At 56.2% G+C, this 13,889-nt stretch overlaps 1 protein-coding gene across 1 annotated transcript; it reads right to left on the reverse strand.

Moving 5' to 3' along the window:
- Window positions 1-10,455: 10,455 nt before the first annotated feature.
- Window positions 10,456-13,470, reverse strand: WNT1 (Wnt family member 1). The gene is made up of 4 exons (XM_061206098.1): window positions 13,367-13,470; window positions 12,383-12,636; window positions 11,430-11,695; window positions 10,456-10,944 (listed from the first exon to the last, which is right to left on the reverse strand). Exons 1-4 carry the CDS (start codon window positions 13,468-13,470, stop codon window positions 10,456-10,458), a joined length of 1,113 nt encoding a protein of 370 aa, XP_061062081.1.
- Window positions 13,471-13,889: the final 419 nt, after the last annotated feature.

The following is a 13,889-nucleotide window of genomic DNA, read 5'->3' on the forward strand; positions in this document are numbered from 1 at the left end:
CCCATTCCGGGCAAGGGCTGAGTCAGCCTGGGTAAATTTAGCCGCCGACTCGGCAGGCGCGGGGGCTTCGCTCAGACTCAGTCTCCGAGTCCTGGCCCGGCCCTCGGCCCCGCCTCTGCCCCCCACCCCCACGGAGTCCTCCCAACTCCAACTCAGGCTCAGCGTTCAGATCCCAAGCCCCGCTCTCAAACCGCGTATAGTTTTGGTCTCCAATTATCTCAGTGTCACTCCCCACCCGCACCAGGAGAGGCTGGGCAGGACGGGGAGGGGGCAGGGTAGGGAGGCCGCTGGACCGGACCCTAAGCCGGGCCTTGGTTCAGTGGAATGGGGCGGGGGGAGGGTGTCCTCTTTGGGCTTTGAACCTAAATGGAGAACCTCGGTCAGAGTCACCCAGGAAGGTCCTTCCATCCCAGAAGCTGCCTGGAACCCACACTGCCAGGTTTCAAGTTAGCTCTTGCTGGAGGAAGTAAAGTAATTGGGGTTCACCTTGGGCAGAGATCAAAGGTTCCTGAGTTCTGTCTCCCTTCCACCTACAATTCTAACTTCTGCCGATTATAACTACTGAGCACTTACTGAGCACCTGAGGGGAACCAGGCACTAAGCTGGGTTCCAGGAAAGAGATGAGTAACACCTGCCTGACAATGGGGTGAAGAGGAAAACACACAAATAATGATAGATTGAGCAGTGGGTGTTAAGTACTCTAAGGAATCAAACAAGGCAGATTGTATGGGTTTTATGAGATCAGGAAAGGCTCCATGGAGGAGGTGACATCTGAGATAGAATTCGGGGAAAGGGGTTCCAAGTAGAGGGAAGAACAAAAATAGAGGCATGGACATAGGGAAACAGGGTATGTTTAGGAAATTATCAAATGGTCTCGTTTGACTGGAGTTGAGGATACATTCAGAGGAGTTGTGGAAGATAAAGGCAGGAGTAAAACCTGAGGCCAGGCTGGGGTGAGCCTGGTCCAGCTGAGGGGTGTGTGCCTTTGACCTCTGGGCCTGAGAAGAAGATGGACTTCAGGCTAGGAGGAAGACTGAGGAAGACCAGGGCAGTGGCGAGAGCATCTGCCTGGAATTTGCTGTAGCCCAGGGGCTCCAGGGCTCTGGTGCTGGCAGGAGAGGTGAGCTGCATGGGAAAGTGGAGGGGCTGGCCTTGTGGAGGTGGGCTCCACTATGCTGCCTGGGCCTCTTTGAGGCTGAGCACACAGGAGGCCAGTTTCTAAGAGCTTACCCACACTGCTATCATTGTTAGAGAACTATGGTAGTATTGTGTTCAGAACACGGACTCTGGGACCTGGCAGCCTGGGTTTAAATCTTGTACCTACCTCATACTAGCTGTATGACCTTGGGCAATTACTCAACCTCTCTGTGCCTTGGTATCCTCAGTTATAAAATGAGGTTATTAATAGTGCTTTTTCATAGGCTTGTTGGGAGGATGAAATGATTCAATATGTAAAGCACTTGGAACAACGCCTGGTACATAGTAAGTGATATATGTGTTAAGCTCTGATTATTATTTCTCTCTAAGGCTATGTCATTAGTGTTGGGGTATCGGGCTAGGAGATGGGAAGAGAGAAGTAGAGGTAAGGGAAGAGGAGGAACAGGCAGCAGAGGCGGAGAGGAGAGGGGATCCCTGGGGTGGAGACAAACAGCCCCTTGAACGGGTGAATGGTGTACTGAGAGCACTTGGGTGGTTAAGATGCCGGAGCACTAGCCTCCCCCCCCAGGACTCCCTTTAGCTTTGCCTAAGGGTGGAATCAGCACCAGCTGCTAAAGATCTGGGGAGAAAGGGAGAGAGAGGAGAAGAGGAGGAGCTAGTGCAGGTCTCGGGGCCTACCCTTGGTGAGCCATATCTCAGACTGGCCCTGCGGGGCCCTGTGGGTGGGAGGCTGGAGACTCCCTGCTGTGAAAATGACTTCTAAATCTGGCTGTGTCTGCCAGCCAGCCAGCCTCAAGACAGAGGCCACAACTACCTCTCTCCTCCCACCCCCACCTTGGGACAGCCTCACAGGTCAGGAGTAGGATGGCAAAGCTGGAGGGTGTGGTCAGGTGGGGGCAGCAGCCCTCAGGTTAGCACAGGATGCTCCTACCCTCCCAATAGCCAGGTTCTTCTCAGGGAAGCCCTTTTCTGAATGGGTCCCGGTTAATATGGCCTTAGAGGAGCTAAGAGCCCCCTCCCCCTTCAGACTTTCAGGAGAGCCCTGGGACTTCCCTAGATCGGCCACAAATGGGTAATGAAACAAAGAACCAGGCCATAACTCTGGCGTGTGTGGAAGTGTGTGAGGAGGAGAGGACAAGCAAAGATGGCTGAACATGAATAGTAGTGGTAGTGTGCAAAATGTGTCTGTGGGGAAGAGAGTCGGCATTCACTCAGTTATTCATTTGTTCACACACCCATTAAACCTGCATGCCAGGCCCTAGGGACACACAAGAGACTCAGACATGTTACCTATCTTCAGGGAGCTCACAAATCTAGGGTGTGTGTGAGACAGGGTAAGGGATGTGGAAGAGGAAACTACAGAGTCTTCACCGTGCAGGCGGTACAATATAATATATGTTGATGAAGACATTCCAGAGGGTCTACGTGAGCATGAAGGAAGGAACAGCTCCCAAACTATGACTTCTGGGGAGTCAGAATATACCCAGGCCTCTGGGAGACCAGTCACTGAGGGTGCACCGGTTAGTGAAGGAAGGCTCGGCCTGGACACTCTTCTCTCCTCTGTGTGTCCTGGCGTGGGGTAGGCTCCCTCCCTTGAAGCCCCTGGTACTACATAGCCTTTTTTTTTTTTTTTTTTTTTTATTTAAGTAATCTCCTTTTTCCTGTTTTCTTTTCTTTTTTTTTTAATATTAATTTATTTATTTTATTTATCTTGGTTGTGTTGGGTCTTCGTTTCTGTGCGAGGGCTTTCTCTAGTTGCGGCGAGTGGGGGCCACTCTTCATCGCGGTGCGCGGGCCTCTCACTATCGCGGCCTCTCTTGTTGCGGAGCACAGGCTCCAGACGCGCAGGCTCAGTAATTGTGGCTCACGGGCCCAGTCGCTCCGCGGCATGTGGGATCTTCCCAGACCGGGGCACGAACCCGTGTCCTCTGCATTGGCAGGCAGACTCTCCACCACTGCGCCACCAGGGAAGCCCCTACATAGCCTTTTGTGAATCTTTTTTAGAGAAGACTTGCTTCATCCATCCATCTATCTATGCATGCATGCATCCATCCTTTTGTTCATTCATCCATGCATGCATGCGTCCATCTATACATCCCACCCATCCATTTATCCATTCAGCCACCAACTCACCTGTCATCCTTCCATCCATTTATCCATCTATCCATCCATTCATCCATCCATCCATCTATCTTAGCGAGGGCATATGATGTGCCTAGCTCAGTGTTGCAAGAGATGCCAAGATGAACAAAACACAGAGTCCATGTCCTCAGAAAGCTAGAAGCTAATAGGAAACTGAATAACATACACAGATCACCACCCATGGAACAGCCAGTATGTGCTGTTAATGAAAGCCCTGCCAAGAAGGTGCTTCAGGAGGCAGGGCCACTTTGCCAAGGGAAATTAGAAGAGCTTCAAGAGGAAGGAAGCTTTGAGGTGGATTTCAGCAGGGGGAGATGGGGAAGAGGTTCATTCCAGGGTGTGGGTGAAGGTAGAGAGGTGGGAAAGTGCACACATTTCACTGGGAGCAAAGGCACTGGGGAAGGCAGAGCTGCAGAGGGATGGGATCCTGAATGATGTGTGGGAGCCAAATCATGAAGTGTCCCTGGGGAGCAAGGATAAAACATTTGAGCTTTAGTGAGAGGAATTGATGGAGAGGTGAGGGGCAGAGAGTTTTTGTAGAATTCCCTACTGGACCATGAGCTACTCAAGAGTAGTGCCTTTGATTTAGCTCCATATCACCTACGAGCTTGGCCTGGAGCAGGCTCTCAGCAAATGCTGGCAGAAGGAAGGAACAAATGATAAAACTGTGCCACAGGAACACTGGCACAGCAATTCAGGGTCAACATATAGGGGGAGGGGTGGCTGCTGCCTGATGTGACCACCCCCTGCTGGGAGGGATGACCCTGTTTCCTTTGCTGGGGTCTCGCAGGAGCTCTCCCAAGAGGCACCACAAGGTGGCGCTGTTCCAACTGTAGCACTGAGTTCTGCCAAGGTCCTTGACACCGGCAGCTGGTGAATTGCCCATTCAAGAACTGTCCGGGGATGGTCAGAACTTCTTTTCAGCAAGTCCTGAGGCAGAATGAAGAGTCTGCGTGCAGCTCTGCAAGAGAAGAGTCGACAGATCTTAACCCCAATGAAAGTACAGGCCTCACCCATCCATTCATCTGACAGGATCTACTATGTGCCAGGTACAATGTTAGGCTCTTGGAAAACAACAGTGATGAAGACACAGTCTCTGCCCTCCAGGAGCTCACCATCCAGTCCTGTCCAAATCTTCCTTTGCTATCTTTCTCTATCTCTCTCTTTTACACACACACAGACACACACACACCTGTTCCCCAGGGCCAATCCCCTTGACCTGGGAAGCCATCTCCATGTGAAATCTACTCTTCGGCACTGCTCACCCCTTCAAATCCAAGTTTCTCCCTATGGTTATTGCATGGCCACATTAGCGTGAGCCCTGGATGCTCCTTCCTGGGATGGCTCCTCTGGCTCTTCCCCTGAGCTCCCTCACGAGCCCTTTCCTATTCTTTCTCCCCACCTCCCCCATCATACCCACACTACTCTGCCAGCCCTGAAAGCTTTAGGGACCTCCCTAAAGTACACCTGGTATGCGATGGGGCCTCCTAATACCCTAGAGCTCAGGAGGCTACAGGGACATGAAGGTGGATCCACAGAAGGGCCCTGGGAGACCCTGGCGCCACAAACCCAGAGATGGGGTGTTGGAGAGTCCAGAAAACCAAATACCTCAAGACATGCCCCTCTGTGGCTTGAGGGCTCTGCCTGCCAAACCTGTCCCCAGACAGGCTGCCTTCTTTTCTCGCCTGCTTTGGAGACACCAGGCCTCTCCCTGGCTGCAACTCCATACTGGTGGGGAGGTGGAGCATTATGGGACATTGTCCACTTTCCCATCATGCTCCAGGGCTCCACTCAGCCCTTGGCGGGTTTGGGAGAGGAGAGGAGGGAGGGTTGGTGCTGAGAGTGGGAGCCAGGCCCATCGAGGTCCCGGGAGTGAATGCCGCATTGTTGGCCAGGCCAGAGTCACAGATAATTACCTCAATTAGTGACAATGGGAGAGTAATAAATACAGGCTTAGTGTCTCCTACCCCACCAGGGCTCCAAAGATTAATCCAGGCTGACGGGCGGGCCCTGAAAGGCGTGATGGACAATTCATTAAACTCCCCAAATGCCGCACAACCTGGGCGTGAAGGCTGAGTTAGCCCCCTGGGGGCTGCGCCTTTGTCCCGATTGTGTGTCTCCGCCACAGCAGAGCCGGGCAGCCCCCAGAGAGCGGGGAGGTGAGTGGGGCTCCCCGAGCCGGGCCAGGCGGCGGGGGGATTAGGCCTCGGTCCGGCCTTGGTTGCCCTGGCACACCAGCCCGGCCGGGCTGGAATGTCCGTGGGGGGGAGCCGGCCGAGCGGAGGGGCGGGGCCGACAAGGTGGGGTAAGGGGGGCGCACAAAACCGGGGGCAGGAGGAGTTAATTAGACGCCAGCCGAGGAGGGCGAGGGGCCACAATAGGGCTGAGGGTCCGCCAGGGCCGGCCCCTTCACTTCCGAGGATTAATAGGGAGGAGAGAAAAGGGAGGGGTTTGGCTCTGGGGGAGGAGAGCTGGGAGCTTTCCAGGATGGCACTGCCCCCTCTTGCCCAGCTTGCTACCTACTTGGCAAGTGGCTGGGAAGCAGGAGGCTCTGGCAGCCTGGGCAGGTGCCCCCCAGCATCCTACAGAGTGGCTCTTTCTTCCTTGTGTGGCACCTACGTTGGTAGGGTGATTGGACAGGGAGGAGAGAAAGGACCCTCTCATTTATCAGGGAGGTAGTAGAAGCAGGAATGTTTAGGGGCCCTGTTCTCAATGTCCCCCCTTCCCCCTGCCTAACCTACTCTGAGACAGGACCAGGAGCCTGAAGATTTACCGTTCCTGATGAGGCTGCCAGGTTAAAGCCAAGAAGTCTGTAGGAGGGGCTGGAGCTGGTGTGAGCGCATGGGAGTAGGGGCTGCTGTGTGCGTGTACATACACGGGCATATGCTTGTATGTGCAGACATGCTTGTGCACAGGGCATTCAGCAGGCCCTCTGTTAATATCTGTTGAGTGAATGAATGAATTTTGGTGTTGGGTGTGAGGAGGAGAAGTGGCGCTGGGCTCCACCGTGACACACAGTGAATGGACTTGGGCCCTTTCATTCTGAGCTTCCAGCCATGGCCCAAGGAGGATGGGGACCCCACCTCTGAGCAGATGAGCAAATGTCCAGGAAAAATGAAGTGGCAGTGGCTCTTTCCCTTTGAAAAGGGCAAAAAAAAAAAAAAAAGCAGTAGCCTCTTGGAAGCCCCACTTCCTCCTGGGCCCCAGGGAACAGGGCAGCCCTGGCTCCTCCCTAGGAGCCACCCCACCCTATACCCTCCCAGGGGATGACAAGGGAGCGAGTTGGCGGCAGTTCCCTGGGCATATTTATAACCTGCTGCTCGCTCACCAGCGTCTGCTTTTAGCCCAGACGGGGGAGGGGGCAGGGGGGTGGTCTGTCTCATGCTGGGCGCCCTGGCTGGGTGTGGAAAGAGTGAGTAAGGGTGAGTGGTGGGCAGCTCTGCATGGATATTCCTGCTCACACCACAGCCAAACAGCTTATTTTCTCCTCATTTTGTTATTTTTCTCCCTCTGGCCTGGAGAGGAGGACTGAGCCAGCCTGAGGTTGGGGGGTGGGTGCTAGACCCTGGGGTATTTGCAGCCCCACTGACAGGATTTTTCCAGGGTGCGTGTGGCAGGGTGTGTGTGGTGCCAGCTTGCTGACCCTCCGGGGACTGTGCAGGCTCAGTCCTCTCAGCTTTTCCGCCCTCCCCCCGCCCAGGATATTTCAGGACGAGTGCCTCCCTCACTCACTGAGGCCGACCCTGTGTCCGGGGTCCCTGCCAGTCTCAGATCCCACCTGAAGATCAGAGGTGGGCGGGAGGATAGCCTGGGTAGATAAGGCTAGCTGGGGCATTAGGCCCATTCCTGATAGCACTAGCCTATGGTGACCCCCCTGAGCCCGCTCTGGGCCCTAAGACCTTTGTGAGGCCTCTGTCTAGGCACAGCTGCTTTCCTCCCCAGGATTTACCTGCCCGGTGTGAGGATGGCACAGATGATCATAATAAATAATTAGCTCCTATGTAGTGCTTTGCAGATCCTACAGCCCTTTTGCTTGCTTTTTTCCTTTTTATCATTGCACACCCCCTTGAGGGCCCAGCCCCATTCTGTACTTCCCTACCCCCTCCCTTGAAGTCCCAGTGCCTGGAAGTGAGGGGCCTCCATGCTGAGGACTTGAGTACGGGAGTCTGTCCTTAAACCTCATGCATGTTCAGAGGGCTTTACACTTCACTGAGCCCTCACTGCACTGCTCCCATTATCGTGACAACATCTGTTGATGTGCTTGATTCCCTGGCCAGACTGTAAACTTCTCCAGGCAGGCTCTATGGCTCATATATCACTATATCCCCAGCATTTGGCATATATGCCTGGCACAGAAGAGGTGTCAGCAAGTGTTCAAACGACACGAGGTTTCACGTACATGGTCTCATCTGAACTTTATCACCTTCCTGAAGAAGACTAAGTACCAATAACCATCCCTGTTGAATAGACAAAGCCACTGAGGCTGAGAAAGGAACGGAATTTTTGAAAGTCCAGTTAGGACCAGAACAGGATTCACTTTTTCCCTTGCTCTTCTTCCAGCTCCTATGTGTCAGCTCAGCTCAGAGCCTCCCAGCTTCCAGGCCTGAAAGCAGATATTGATTCTAGTTTTTAGAGTTAGAAATTCGGCAAGAGTGGTTGGGTACAGCCGCGAACCTTTCGACTCCCCACCATGCTGCTGCTCCCCGAATCTGGGTATTGTCTAGCAGGGTCCCAATCCCCCCTCCTGCCTCTGGCAGCCCATTAACTTCATGCTTTGGGATCTGGGCGATCTAATAACTCGTTGGATTATAGACTGGACATTCTTTGCAGGGGGTTCTTTACTGGAAACCAAGGCCTGTCAGGTGCCTTCTCCCCAGGATCAATAAGATTTCTATTCCTCCCCCTCAACTGCCCATCAGAGCTGAGCTGAGCTGGTGCTAGCTTGCTGGATGGAGAGAAAGGAAAAGGGATGTCATTGCAGGGTTGAGCAGCTCCTGGCTCCACTTCCCTACCCCCACACATATCCTAAAGGCCAACAGGGGTCAGAGTTCACACAGCCAGGGAGAGGTGGGAGGCAGCAACAACAGCAAGAGTCCTGGGGAGAGGGGGAAATTCTCTAGTAGGCTGGGATCAGTTGTTGCCCTTGGGGGTGCGGTGCTTCATAGCTCCCCCCTGCTCTTTGGGTCCTCCCCTAGGGGGAAGTGTTAGGATGAGGGACAGGCATTAGAGCTTAGGAAGCGGTTGGTGTTTGTCTGAAGTAAGGTTAAGGCTAAGGGTGGACCTAGACCTAGGGAAAGGGAGTGGATTAGAGTTAGAGGTAGGTTTCAGGCTGTGGGCAGGATTAGTACTCCCCTCCAATCTGGTGAAATGCACACAGAGGTCTCATACTGGTGCTGTTACTGACAGAATCCTCATTTGGGCTCTTTATGGGAATGGCTAGCTTCATGGTTTGGTTATGGACCACACTTGGGTTTCCTTTCGGTAACACTGGTTTAAGTCTAGCCTCTATTTGAATTCTAACCCTACTGCTCCTTTCTTCTCCCCCATCAACATCTCTGAGCTTTTGGGTCCAGGAATAGAGCCTATCACCTGTTACCTGGATCCTACTTAGCCCAAGGTTTGGAAGCTGGCATCCTAATATGGCATTTCCTTGTCTTGGGAAGGGGAGTGGCTTCCGCATTGCCCAACACCCTGATCACAGCTGGCCCAGATAGGCTTTGGGGTCCAAAAGCTGTACACCAGGAGCAGCAGCACCCTTTCTGTTTGGGGTTTCTCTTTCTCTTGCTTCTTTGGTTTCTTTTCAGAACACCATCATAGCTGTCACGCAGTTATAGCGATTTTCACAGCAGCTCATCTGCATAGGAAAGGCAGGCTCCAAGTTTGTTTGTTTCATCTCCTCTCAGCAAGGGAAGAAACTGAGGAAGTTATGGACTTGCCTAATATCACAGAGCCAGTCGGTGTTCAAAGAGGAAGAAGGACCTCGCAGCATCTTTTGACTCCTGACCGGGTTCTTCTGGGGATCTGGATCCCCAGTGGCCTCATTAGGGTCATCCAAGGGACAGAATCTCAGAGTCCTCTTCCAGGGTCAGGAAACCAGTTCCCCAACAATGTATCCTATTTGTTTAAAGGAGGTAAGCAATAGTGTGTTCTGGATTCAAGGAAAAGCCACCAAGTCATTGATAAAAATAGAGATTTTATTCTGCAGAGGAAGATACTACATGGGTGGGGGCGAGGAGCCACTAATAGCTACAGTGGAAGGAAATACTGATTCCGGTATGCAAAGGCATCTTTGAGAGAGTGGGGAGAGGAAAAGAGGGGTCAGAAAAGGCTGGAGGGCAAAAGGAGAGAAGAATGGAGAGGATTGGGTTGGGTGGAGGTGGTCTCTGCAAACCAGGCTGGAACCCAGCACAATAAATAGTTTTATTTACAACAACCAAACTTGTGGCTTTTTATCCACGTTTCAGTGCAAATTATTTACACACTGATGAGGAGGCAGGACAGGAAGGGGGTAGGAGGTGGCTGAGGGAGGCATGGCTGGCAGCTGTTCAATGGCTCCACGACAGAGGCTGGAAGAATGGGGATATTTCTGCGGGGTCCCCCAACCTCATGTTCCACATCACCACAGCTGCCCTTTCACCCTGGAACCTCCTGCTTCAGCTGTAGGTGGGGAGGACAAAGGCCCTGGTGCTCAGGTGTGTGTTCAGGGTCTGCACCCTTGGCAGGAGAATGGGAAGGGCATGTGGGGACCTGGAAAAAACGGAGGATAAAGGAGAGGGAGAGAGGCAGGCAGATTGCTGGCGCGGTGGAGGAGACAGAGCTACACGTCAGGAGCTGACCCTGATGGAGGAGGGGACGAATCCTTCTCCCACCTCCTGGCCAAGCAGGGGGCAGTGCAACAAGGGGTCTCCTGCGGAGATGGAGGGAGGTAGGTCCGGGGCAGGTCAGTCAGGATGGCAAGAGGGTTCATGCCGCCCCAGGCAGGTGGTTTCAGGAGTCCCCAGGTAGGAGGAGGTGGGAGAAATGATCGGATACGTAGGAGTCGCGGAGTGTGGCTGAAGGGGCTGGGTGGGCGAGGATCTGGGTCTTAGGTGCCAGCGAATCTGTTTGGGGGTGGGCTTGCCGAGAACGCTCCTAGGGATGAGTCCGCAAAGCGCCTCACAGGCACTCGTGCAGTACGCGAGTGTGCGTGCAGTTGCGGCAGCTGACGTGGCAGCACCAGTGGAAGGTGCAGTTGCAGCGCTCGGTGACGCGCTGCGTGCGCGTGCGGTGGCCCCGGCCACAGCAGAGCAGCTCGCAGCCGTCCAGCGCGGGCGACGAGCTGTTGCAGGCGCGCCCTGCCGTGCCCGCTGTACCCAGGCGTCCGCTGTATGTGCAGAAGTTGGGCGATTTCTCGAAGTAGACGAGATCGTGGGGGGAGGGAGGCTTGTGAGCGGGGTCCTCGGGCTCGAGGCGCAGCAGTTCCGCCCTCGAGGCACGGTTGTTGCCGCGATTGCCGTACAGGACGCGCGAGGCGCCGTCGAAGCGGTCCCGCAGCACGTCGCCCACGGCGCGCAGCGTGGGCAGCCGCATCCAGCACGTGCGCACCGTGCACGAGCCGGACATCCCGTGGCACTTGCACTCCTGGCGCATCTCGGAGAACACGGTCTGGGGGAAACGGAGAAGAAAGGGTGTTCCAGGGCACTGTCAGAGTCAGGGCCACCTTCCCAGATACCGCCCCCTCCCGGACGTCGCCGGAACCTCAGCAAAGGCCCAGGCCTAGCCGCGCACAGAGGAAGGGAGGCGCGAAATGTCCTGCAGAGATTTGGACACTAAGCCCAACTCTGCTCCACCCGGCGAATCTGTCTCTGCCTCTCAACCTGGTTTTTTGAACCTGTACAGTGGAGTGGCTGTAGGCAATACAGTCTATGGGTTACATGACTTCTAACCTCTCCGTTGTCAGCCACTGTCTCTTTCATTCTCTGGCTTCCTTCCAAGCCTCCGCGCCCTCCGGACGCCCTCGCCTGGGTCCTTACCCTAACCCCTGACCTTATCACCGACCGTTACTTCCCAAGTTCGAGGTTAGCCTCGGCGAGGGAGTCCGAGAACCCTGCCATTCCGTTTCGGGTGCGGTTACCCTCAAGCCTGCTCACCGTGCGGCCCGCCTCGTTGTTGTGAAGGTTCATGAGGAAGCGCAGGTCCCGCCCCTTCTCCCCGGAGTCCACAAACTCCCGGCCAAAGAGGCGGCCAAAGTCGATGTTGTCGCTGCAGCCCCCCCAGTGCCAATCGGGGCCCCCAGGACCGCGCCGCCGGTAGTCGCACGTGCAGGACTCGATGGAGCCCTCCGAGCAGGAGCGCGCCACCGAATGGGTGACCCCGGCCGAGGTGATGGCGAAGATAAATGCTGTTTCCCGACAGCCTGTTGGGGAAGGGAGCGGGGATCAGCTAGGGGGCACGCGGGGGTGCAGCAGGCACCTTCAGTGGAGGGCTTGGGACCCTTGAGTCCCACGCCCCAAATCCTTCCTTAGATTCCTGAAAGCCCGGCGACCGGCTGTGTTGGGAAGCTGGTCTCACGGAGAAAGCAAGTGCGTGGGCACGCAACCACGTCCACACTTGTAATCACACGTTACTGAGACTCAGGGAGCATTTTGGCTTCTCGGTGGAAGTGGGGCAGACCCAGAGGGAAAAGCCGAAAGGAAGGGAGTGGAAGAATTCTGCACTGCCAAGACTTCTCCGCAGCCCAGACTTTCGGCCCGGCCCTCGTCAGCGATGCAAGACTTGCTGGGCTGGAGGTAAGAGACGCCCGCAGAGACCAGCTTTGAGAGGGGCTGAGGGACAGCAGTGGCCAGCCAGCGTCCACGACTCAGAACTCCCTTTCTCTGGGGCAGTGGCTCAGAAAAGTTAGCTTCGTACCCGAGGTGCACGGCTTGAAAGCCCCTGGTAGAACGAGTCTGGCCCAGAGCTAGGGCTGGCATGAAGCTCTTGGCGGGTGGATCGTGTGACCCTGCAGGCGCCCCGCACATCTTCCCTGCACTTGCCTGCCCCTGCCCTGAGTGTGACCGTGCGTTCCCCTGGTCCAGGAAGCGTCATCTTCCTGGGTACCCACCTCGGTTGACAATCTTGCCGAAGAGGTGGGGCCCCGAAGCTGTGGGACAGTTCCAGCGGCGGTTCCGGAACTGCCACTTGCACTCTCGCACAGCGCTCTGCAGTCCCCCGCTCACACTGTGCAGGATCCCCGGGTTCTGGCGGATCAGCCGCCGCTGTTTGCGGCTCAGCAGCTGCAGACTGGGCTCGAGTACCAGTTGCAGACTCTTGGAGTCGGTCAGCAGGTTCGTGGAGGAGGCTACGTTCACGATGCCCCTGGTGAGACGCATGATAGGAGCTCAAGCTCTGGAAGGGGACCTGCACCCTAACCAGAAAGGTCATGCCCACCCTGTCCTCTTCCTGGAGCTATTTGCTGGCGAGAGCGGCGGGAGATCAATAGTAAGGTAACAGTTCCGCGCTCCTGGGCTCACTAGTTTGAAAGGACTTGGCGTCCAGAGTTTTGTGTTCCCAGGAACCTTAGGGCTGCTCGGGGGCCCTGCGCCCGGAGCTGGACAGCAGAGGCATGGAGAACCGGAGACTAGATATTCACCTTGGCTCTCAGAGCCTGCTTCCGGGCAGCCTGGCGAGCAAACCCTGGCCTGCCATCCATGCCCACCCAAGGCGTGAAATGCTTGGGAGTTCCGCCCTCTACTTGGCTTCTTTCTGAGTGCACGCCTGCCCTTTTTCTCCCGAGGCTGGGAAACCTGTGGTGTGACTACCGCCGTGAGCCTCGGTTTGGGGCTCTTGGAAGAAGGGCGGTGCTAGATGGGAGTGGGCTCCCTGGCTGGGGTATCGTGGGCCACCGGGCGGACCATTCACCCCACTTAAGCAGAGCTGGATACTCTGGAGCAGCTCCGCCCCAGAGCGCCCCTCGGTGTCTCAAAGGGAAGTCAGAGCGCTGGAGGGAGCCTGTCTGCGGACGGATCCCAGAGCGTGGGAGCTGGATGGGGCTGGCCCCTGGCTCTGTGCCCCGAGACAAGTGGCGACCCCGCACCAGCTCACTTACCACCATCGGCCACTGCTGTTGGCGGCCAGGGCTGCAGGCAGAGCGGCCAGCGCCAGCAACAGCGTAGCGGAAACCCAGCCAGGCAGCAGCGCCCAGTGCCCCATGGCCTGCCCGGCCTTGCCCGCTCTGTGCTGCAGTTGGGGCGGCTTTGGCTGCTGCCCGCGGCGGTGGGACGGGACGCGGCGGTGGCGGCTGTGGCGAGAGTCCGCAGTCTGGCTCTAACAGCCCCGGGGGCGGGCGACGGGCTGCATGGCTCGCGGTCCCAGCTGGTGGGCTGAGGCAGCCACGGCGGGCGGCACCGCCTCTTATAGTTGCGGCGCTGGCTGAAGTGACGATAGGAGGCTGCCCCGCCGGACCGCACTGTGGCACCAGGGCACACCGGTCAGGGGCGCAGACAATAGGCAGCGAGCGGGGCCGTGGCTCCCGCCCGTCTGAGCCGAGAGCTGACGGGCTGGCCGTCGGGGCTCACCCCCGCCCCCTACCCGCTGGCTCCCGCCTCCGGACCTGCACTGGCCGCCGACCC

Source organism: Eubalaena glacialis, chromosome 11 (genome assembly GCF_028564815.1).
Source record: "Eubalaena glacialis isolate mEubGla1 chromosome 11, mEubGla1.1.hap2.+ XY, whole genome shotgun sequence".
Lineage (NCBI taxonomy): Eukaryota > Metazoa > Chordata > Mammalia > Artiodactyla > Balaenidae > Eubalaena > Eubalaena glacialis.

Excerpts from the sequence above, each read along its gene's own strand:
- WNT1 (XM_061206098.1), bottom strand. The coding sequence starts at position 13,470 with ATGGGGCACTGGGCGCTGCTGCCTGGCTGGGTTTCCGCTACGCTGTTG. Across the intron at positions 11,696-12,382 it reads CGGCAAGATTGTCAACCGAG|GCTGTCGGGAAACAGCATTT; the intron begins GTGGGTACCCAG and ends CTTCCCCAACAG. Across the intron at positions 10,945-11,429 it reads ACAACGAGGCGGGCCGCACG|ACCGTGTTCTCCGAGATGCG; the intron begins GTGAGCAGGCTT and ends CGTTTCCCCCAG.